Below are 8,951 nucleotides of genomic sequence, written 5' to 3' on the forward strand. Positions count from 1 at the left end.
TGCTACATTGTGAATAAGACTGGGCAGCGACTGGATTGTGCACAGTGTGAGCTTATCAGCACTGTCAAATGTCTGTTTAATATAGATTATTATTCACTGACAAAAGAAGTGTTAATGCTTTGCTATGCTTTTCTAAGGGCAGAGTGTAATCTTCTCTGTTCTTTCAAAAATGTAATTTGCAGCTAGTTGCAGTTATTATCTAAATCAAGTATAAGGTCCATACATTTTTTGAAAAAGCAATTTTAAAAACTGATAAACAAGATTTAACTGCCAAACTTCTAATTTTCGCACAAATTTTCCCTGAAGGTAAATAGAAAATATTGGTTAGAAAGTCAAAAAATTGCTGCATCCAAGGAAAAGACTACGACATCATTGTAGAGTCAATGTTTTCTCAGAAAAATGTCCTTCAAGTCTTTAAGGTTGAAGTTCATAAATCATCATTATTGTACAGGTTTTTTTTCCAAAATGCTAAGACCTACAGTTTCTTGTTCATGGAGGATTTTGGATCTTTTGTGAAGCGGTAATCAAACATTTATTGTGCATAATGACATGCACACAGATGACAATTCAATTCTCTGAGCCTCAAAATTCATACTTTAAGCTATTATATCTACAAAGTACTTCTTCCTGCAGGCAGAAAGATCATGATTGAATGTATGTTAATAATAAATGAAGTCAAGATCAAATGAAGTCATTAAAGTGTTCATCAACCTTGCTTCCTTTCTCCACCTGATGAATGAGTGGTTCAAGTGAAAACAAAAATGTTCGTATATAGAGAATCACTTGAACCAGTGGAAAATCACTGATCCTCTACAACCCTCCCCCCAAAATCCACGTTCAGCTTCTGTGGTTTATCTTTGTTTCACGTGTATTATATGATTACAGTGCCACTAACTGGGCTCACATGCAGCATTTTGTACCAGTTCTTTTATTCAGGGGCCCTATTTGCTTCCAGTGAAGAAATTAGCCTAAAGTTTGTTTTTACAAACAGTGAGACAATATGTCTTGAATAAAGTTCAATAACTGGATTGTGTAATGCATTTTTTAGTAAACAACACAAATTTTCAGTCTTCTCATTTGAAATATTTCACTTCAAAGACCTGTAAACAGACCTAAAAAAAGGAAGTCATTGTAACTGTGTTGAGTTTAATAGCTTGGCAAAAATAGTGTTAGGTTCAGGGTAATTCTCCATTATCGATTCCTTACATTATTAAGGTAACGATTTGTGTAACATTTGCTTTATGTAAAACGGATTTATCTGATTTCATAATGAAATAATCAGTAATTACTTCTACTTACAGTCAATTATTGATTGTAGACCTCTCTTTCGGAAGAATTTTATATAATTCTGAGTAAAAAAACAAACATTTTTTTTTTGCTCCTGGTTGAAAAGTTGAGTAATTTCAGATGTATACCAAATGGCAGACCTATAATCATTAACGTCTGTGTCTTAAGGGCACGGAGCAGGAAGCGTGACGTTATGACCATGCAACCTTTGCCCAGCAATTCTCTTCATTCGTTCAGAAGGAGCTGAGAAAGAAGAGAAAGCCTTTAGGTCTGTGGCACATACACCTAATAAGTCAGTGATCTTAATTTTGACAAGTAAGTGACTTAAGATGTTTGTTTTGTTTTTTTGTGTTATTGATTGCGTTAGTACACAGTTTGGTTACTGTGAGTGTCTGGGTGAAGGGTGTTACACAGTACAGTCTATTGTAGTATGACTTCAGTCACTTATTTGGGCTTCTAAAACTACAGTTGATACATTTGCCCTCTAGGTTTTAGGATTTTTTTTATATATAAAAGATAATTATGGATTATGAAGCAATATGAACAATGCTCAATACCTAACAGGTCAAGTCTCTACAATCACGTGACAGCTTATGTGAAAAATAGACTGAAGATTATTTTTGTTAAGGTAAAAATGTTGGTTATTACGTTTTTTCCCAGTGCCAGTGTTGTAATAGCTGATTTGTCAGAGCCAAGTACACTATTAAAATACAAGTAAAAGTCCTGCGTACGAATATATATATATATATATATATATATATATATATATATATATATATATATATATATATATATATATATATATATATATATATATATATATATATATATATATATATATATTTATAAGTTCATTTATTATGGCAAATAAAAGTGTTTCATGTTGTTTTTCATTTATTTTCTTTATACAAGACAAAAAATTGACAGTGCACAAAGAATTGTAGTTAGTAATTTAAAATTGCAAGAAAGTGTATAAAGAAACAGAATACAACAACAGCTTAACTGGCACTTAGACTTTTTCTTATAGTACTGCCAGTACTATCCACTTGAGTAAGTGTACAGTACTTTACTGTGAATTAAACCTCTGTCAGGAGAACAATTATATTTCCCTAAATAGTGGGCCTGTGCTCATCATCATTATGTATATCAGAGCAATAATTAAAGTCTAATCAAATCTTTTTGTCGAAAACCGATTTACTATTTTTTTTTTTATCACACTTGAAATGTGTTAACTGCGTAAATAAAAGACACAATCAAAACTATTTAAGAGAAAATACCACATGGCCAGTTAAAGGATAATAACATGAAATTGTATCTATATTAAACAATGTAAGAGGCTTCCAATTTGTCCAATTAAATCTAAATATGTTTTTAACATTTATAGAACATTTTTCAAAGGCCCATCCCTATTTAACGTTTATTGAAAGTCATAAGACGTGGGTTAATGGTTGACTTGCCATAAAACATAGGAAACACAAAAATGTAGTCCTCAATGAATGTCTAAAGATGTTACATCAGCCAGAGATGAAAGACTAGGTTTACACATTATCCTAAATACAACACTGACAGTTTCAAATGTACAATGCTCCATATTGTTAGAAAAACGTCTCTTTCTATGATGGGATTGCAACAACCTTTGCACGTAAAATAAATGATGACGTGCAGTTCACACTCTCAGCCAGTCAAATAAAGCGACCATATGATTTTTTTGTGCAATCTTCCCTCTTTGTGTTTTCCAAGATAGCATTTATTCGCAAGACTGTAATTGAGGGATTGTAACACAATAGAAAATTCTGTGGTTTTGTTTTGTTGTTGTTTTTTGATTCTCTGTAAATGTTATCAATTGATAATTTAATTTCTTTAGGTTTTACCACAGGACAAAGAGATGGGTCAGTGGAGCCAGAGCCTCTTTGGGGTGCTTCTTCTTTGTGGAGCATTTATAAGAGAGGCACGTCTTGCTTTAACATCTGATGGGGAACACAAAAGCACTCTGAGACATCTTCTAATGGAAGACAATAACAGCAACAGTAGCAGAAGTGAAATAGGAAGTAAGTCAAATGAACACTGCTGGGTGTTTTACCATTACCTGTTTACAACTGGGTGTGTTGAAGGAACTTTGAACTTCCTAACATTTAATTCACAGGAAATGTTTCAGTTGCATTGATCTGACATTCAAATCCAATCATCTTTTGTTGCTTCTACACCAGGAGCAGCCACTACAGATGAGGGCCCAAAGTCAGTGGAGTGGTCCTATCTGGCTGCAGGTCTGGGGACAGTCCTCACCATCTCCCTCCTCATTGTGATGGTGGTGAAGTTTCGTGTCTTCCATCATTTCCTAGCCAGCTACAGACACTCCCTCCTCCAAGAGGCTGACGGAGTCAGTCAGTACGGTCAAGAGGAGGTGTCCTTCCCTAACAATGTCTCTGGTAGAGTGCAAGCGTTTCAAAGGACCGTAAGTGGGCTGGATGAAGATGATGATGGCTTTATCGAGGATAACTATATCCAGACCAATGAGAAAGAAATGGCACAGAGAGAGAGCATGGAGAAGGAGGAGATAGAAGACAGTGATGAGGATCTTCAGTTTTCAATAGAGTGATTACAATTGGAGACTTGACTAAAACCAAGTGGGACATCTTGATTGACAGTTCTAAGCAATAGTACACGTTTAGCCTGAGACAATTTAAAATGAAGGAGCATCCACTTGCAAGCCATTAACACAGTGAATAATTGCTCCACTGACCTCAAAATGTTCTATGCTGTTTCATATAAATGATGGTCATTGAGCAGATCAGGCAAAGCTTTTTGCTTTTCCTGTTCTAATTAATTATTTTGTAGCTTTTAGGAATGTTGTAAAATACCTTGGGTGGGTCCTGCCCCCTAGCTTGAGAATCATTGATGTGCACAGATGATGAAAACTAAATATTAAAAACTAAACTTAAAAATTGTAATGACTTTTGTCCGAAGAGACTATGGTATAGAGCTGTGATGGAAAAATAAGAAATTGTTGGTAGACTGGATTTCAGCACTGGGAACTTTATTGGACTCAGAGCAACGTTTGAGAGTTATGGGTTTTAACTGAAATGGACAACGTGACATTGAATAGTTTTAGCAGCTGTCCCAACTAAGATCTGTCACAGTGTTGCCCGTCAGATAGTCAATACATTTTCCTTTTGTACTGTATGTTGTGTAAATCATTAAAATTGCCACTGCTCATACCCTGCTAACAAGAAATCCTCGCGGCATCAGTCAGTTTGAGTAAGTAAAGTGTTATGTGGCTGGTTAATTATCCTCTTTATTTTTTTGGCTCTGAATCAACAACAAAGAGGTAAAACAACGTGACACTCCATCATCTCTTTTTGTAGTTTTAACATGCACAATGTTACTTGCGTGAGAGGCAGAATTTTGAGTGTATTCATGTAAGATAGAAAAAAAGGTTTAGTACATTTGTTTGTATTGTCTGAAATAATTTTACTGGAATATGCACTTCATAAATAAACTGATCCTTATTGAAATTCCACATTCATTTATTCTAAAATGAAGCATCATTATGTATGTAATTGTTGTGGTGCAGCACACAAAAAATGCATCCAGCACAATAATGTTTCGATTTAATGTGAAAATCTTCTGCATTTATTTTCAAACATACCACCCCCATGTACTTTCAAACGGGGTGCTTATGAAAAATGCTGAGCCATTGTTGACAGCGCTTTGGTAAAAAAAAAAATATGTGCAGGTATTCTTTTTTGTGTGTAGCTGTCAGTTTTTTGAAAAATGCTGTCACAAACACTGAAGAGAAGATCTATGAAGACTGGAATGTGTAACTTAAAATACTACACATCTCTCTTCTAAAGTTATATAACGATGAATTTCACCTGATCTTTTTTTTTCTCAACAATTTTTTCCACGTAGTTCAATCAGATCAGGCTTGTTCTACTGGAGGACGTCTCTCTCCTGGCCTGACTCATCTGTCCTCCTGAGACACTGAACACCTGGGCATCTTGACTCCCCAGCCTCCTCACTCTGTTCATTCTCATCATCCTTCTCCTGCTCTGCTCTCTTTTTCTCTTAATTGAGATGAACATGCTGTAGCCAGTAACAGCCAGTGCCATGCCTGCCCCAGCAGCCATCAGAACAAGACCAGACACCAACATTTCCCTGCCGTCACTTTGGCTGCCGATTGTGGCCACGCAGAGAAGCACCGTCCCACAAAACATCACAGCCAGCCCCACAGTCAAAATCAGTGCCGGGTCAGCCCTCCCACCACTCTTTATCTGGTCAATCCGACGTCGGCTGCGCAGACAGTTCATGTCCTGGATGGCAGAGCTGAGGAGCTGCTTGAGCAGAACAGCGAGGGCTAAGAGGCAAAGCATTGTGCCCACACCGAGGCGCCACTCCCCAGACAGGCTGGTGGTGGTAGAGAGGAGGCCAACACCACCAAGGCCCAGCCCCAGTATGATGGCCACTGATGTACAGTAGCACAACAGGGAGTGGCGTGGCTCTCTGGACCACCACAGCTCCACCTGGTCTTCCAGGGCACGTCGCTGCATAAGGGGGGTGTCCATGTAGAGGCTTGGAGGAAAATGTCTGGGGTAGTAGAAGGTCTGCATGCCAAGGCGGACAGGTCACACAGCCCAAAATCAGACTGACCTTGGAAAATTGTGCAAAATTTGTGTTGATGATCATAATGCAACACTAGCAGTCAAACTAAAACCCCAATTCCCAAGATGTTGGGACGATGTGTAAATTGTAAATAAAAACAGAATGCAATGATTGGCAAATCTCATCAACCCATATTTTGTTCACAATAGAACATAACAACATATCACATCATATTGAAACTGAGACATTTTACCATTTCATGGAAAATATAAGCTAATTTTAAATTTGATGGCACCAACACCTCTCAAAAAAGTTGGAACGGCACAATAAAAGGCAGAACCTCTCGACTGTAAAGATGGGCAGAGGTTCACCTTACTGTGACAAACTCTGTCTAAAAATTGTGGAACAACTTAATAAAAATGTTCTTCAAAATAAAATTGTTTGGTCGACTGTAGCTCAGTTGGTAAGGCAGTTGTCCACAGACCACAGGGTCAGCGTTCGATCCCCAATTACGGCTATATGTTAAAGTTTCTCTGGGCAAGACACTGAACCCCCAACAGCCCATTCCCCTCCCCAGCTGTGCAGTGTTGGTCCAAGCCTGGTAGAAATATGGGAGGGTTGCATCAGGAGGGGCATCCGGTGTAAAAACTGTGCCAAATCAACATGTGAACAATGATCCGCTGTGGCGACGAAGAAATGCAGACTTTGAAGATCCCACTATCTACAGCATATAGTATCATCAAAAGATTCGGAGATTCAGGAGGAATCTCTGCACGCAAAGGATAAGGCCAAAGGTCAAAACTGGATGCATAGGAACTTTTGGCCCTCAGGTGGCACATGGGCTCGGGGACACTTCCAGAACTCACTGTCTGTGAGCACAGTTCACTGTACAATCCACAAATGTTAGTTAAAGTTGTATCATGCAAAGAAAAAGCCATATGTGAACACAATCCAGAAACACTGCTGTGTTCTCTGGCCCAAAGCTCATTTGAAATGGTCTGAGGCAAAATGGAAAAACTGTTCTGTGGTCAGATGAATCAAAATTTGAAATTGTTTTTTGAAACCATGGATGCCCTGTTCTGCTGACTAAAGAGGAGAGGGACCATCAAAGCCTGCATCTCTAATGGTGAGGGGGTGCATTATTGCATATGGCGTGGGCAATGCTGAAAAGGACATAGAGGTTTGAGAGCAACATATGCTCCCATCTCTTTCAAGGAAGGCCTTGCATATTTTAGCAAGACAATGCTTATCCACATGCTGCATCCATCACAACAGCATGGCTTTACAGGAGAAGAGTCCAGGTGCATCATAAACATTTGGTGCAACAAAAGCCCAGGAAAGTTGAGCAGCTAGAATCCTGCATCAGACAAGAATGGGGAAACATTTCTCTCCTAAACTCCATCAACTGGACTCCTCACCTCCCAGATGTTTAATAAAAATGTGTTAAATGAAGAGGGGATGCTACACAATGGTAAACATCAACCTCTTCCAACTTTTTGAGATGTGTTCAAAATGAGGAAATATTTTTCCATGAAATGGTAAAATGTTTCAACATCTGATAAGTTGTTTATGTTGTATTGTGAATAAAATATGGGTTGATGAGATTTGCAAATCATTGCATTCTGTTTTTATTGGCAATTTACACATCCTCCCAACTTTTTTTGAATTAGGGTCATTATAGGACAATCTTATAAATATACTTTTAAATAGCTTTTCTGAATATAACAATATAAGAAACCTCCTATGCTTAATCTTAAATGCTGTAAAAGCAGTTACTCACTTGGTGTTAAATGAGTGTCAGATGCTGCTGTCCATCCATCTCCATCTCATCATACAGCCTTTGTCAGTATTACAGTAGTTAGATTGAAACATCCCACAGTTGTTTGGTCTTCTTGTTTCATTGTATGGAAGACATTGTTTCAGAAAGAACATTCTGGTTTAAAAGAAAAGTTTTCCAGTAGTCAAGAAGTACATTAGGTTTGGGTTTGCTCCTATCTTGACTTCAAGCTGGTGGTAGCAAAAACCAGCAAGGACCCAACCACAGAGAAGCAGGGATTTCCACTGGGTCATTACAAGTAGAAAAGTAATGATCATACTGATGCTGACATCCTGGCAGTGTGTACATGTCTGTTTATGATTACCAGCGGCCGTACTGGGGTCACATAGCTATAATGTGTCCCCTCCTCACATTCTTCCACCCAGTGCCAGGCAGAACAACCAACGGACCCCTACTCCTCCCCTCATCACACGGGAACACCGTCTTGTCTGGTTAAGTGGGAAAAAGACGAGTCAGAATAGCAGTGTTGCTTCATGTTTTGAAGAGAGATTGGCGACATTGTTCTCCCACACGCACAATGGGCTTAGTGCTGAACACAATGAGTGTGCAGCAGAAGGCGGGCGTTGGTGTGCGCAGAGGAGGTGGAGGGCTGTTGTGTTGCTGTGGTGGAGGACTGAGTGATGTCAGCGAGTACTGATAATGGTGTGTCTGTGATCCCAAGCATAGCGTCATTTTCTGAGGCTCTGAGTTTGTCTGCCAACACTGAAAACATTTCTTCAAAACATGAACTTATTAGCTTCCATGCAAATGTACAGATACTAAGATATATTCCTTTCTCGTGTCTGTTTAATAAATTAAAACTGATGATTAGCCTAGATAAAAACTGGAAACAGAGGAGAACATTAAGCCTCACATCACACACACTCCGGACCAGGATTTCTTCAAGGACCTCTGCAGTCATCCTTCCCTCAAGTGTCCTGTCCCTGCATCTGTGGATCTTACAACACTCTGCAATTCAAAAACACTGTAGTGGCAGGTTAACTCATTGGAAAACCAGAAATTTATCCACCTTCTCTTACACTTGTGTTTTTATATTCTTTGCCTTTGTAAGTGCTAAAATGCTGAGGGAATGTCTAACCTCACATATAGCAAACACATCAATTATTAGTATTGATTTCATAGATTGAATTAATCTCACATACTTAGGACCAGAGGGAGACTAGTGACTGAACTGGTATTGGCAGGTCTTGATTATCCCTAAGCAAAGCAGCAGAATAAATATTTAGAA

General features: G+C 38.4%; 2 protein-coding genes across 2 annotated transcripts; one reads left to right on the forward strand and one right to left on the reverse strand.

The window, feature by feature from the left end:
* The first annotated feature begins 1,448 nt into the window (after nucleotides 1-1,448).
* LOC137098835 (type III endosome membrane protein TEMP-like) lies at nucleotides 1,449-4,799 on the forward strand. Its single transcript, XM_067475490.1, has 3 exons — nucleotides 1,449-1,602; nucleotides 3,152-3,335; nucleotides 3,495-4,799. The coding sequence occupies exons 2-3, from the start codon at nucleotides 3,173-3,175 to the stop codon at nucleotides 3,881-3,883; spliced, it is 552 nt and encodes a 183-aa protein (XP_067331591.1). The 5' UTR covers nucleotides 1,449-1,602; nucleotides 3,152-3,172; the 3' UTR covers nucleotides 3,884-4,799.
* Nucleotides 4,800-4,941: 142 nt separating this feature from the next.
* Nucleotides 4,942-8,683, reverse strand: tmem125b (transmembrane protein 125b). Its single transcript, XM_067475489.1, has 2 exons — nucleotides 7,667-8,683; nucleotides 4,942-5,934 (listed from the first exon to the last, which is right to left on the reverse strand). The coding sequence occupies exon 2, from the start codon at nucleotides 5,892-5,894 to the stop codon at nucleotides 5,202-5,204; it is 693 nt and encodes a 230-aa protein (XP_067331590.1). The 5' UTR covers nucleotides 5,895-5,934; nucleotides 7,667-8,683; the 3' UTR covers nucleotides 4,942-5,201.
* Nucleotides 8,684-8,951: the final 268 nt, after the last annotated feature.

Source organism: Channa argus, chromosome 14, assembly GCF_033026475.1.
Source record: "Channa argus isolate prfri chromosome 14, Channa argus male v1.0, whole genome shotgun sequence".
Lineage (NCBI taxonomy): Eukaryota > Metazoa > Chordata > Actinopteri > Anabantiformes > Channidae > Channa > Channa argus.

Bases quoted from the DNA above. Each gene is read 5' to 3' on its own strand.
- tmem125b (XM_067475489.1), bottom strand. From the start codon at position 5,894: ATGCAGACCTTCTACTACCCCAGACATTTTCCTCCAAGCCTCTACATG.
- LOC137098835 (XM_067475490.1), top strand. From the start codon at position 3,173: ATGGGTCAGTGGAGCCAGAGCCTCTTTGGGGTGCTTCTTCTTTGTGGA. The intron at 3,336-3,494 runs GTAAGTCAAATG...CTTCTACACCAG, and splicing joins TAGCAGAAGTGAAATAGGAA to GAGCAGCCACTACAGATGAG.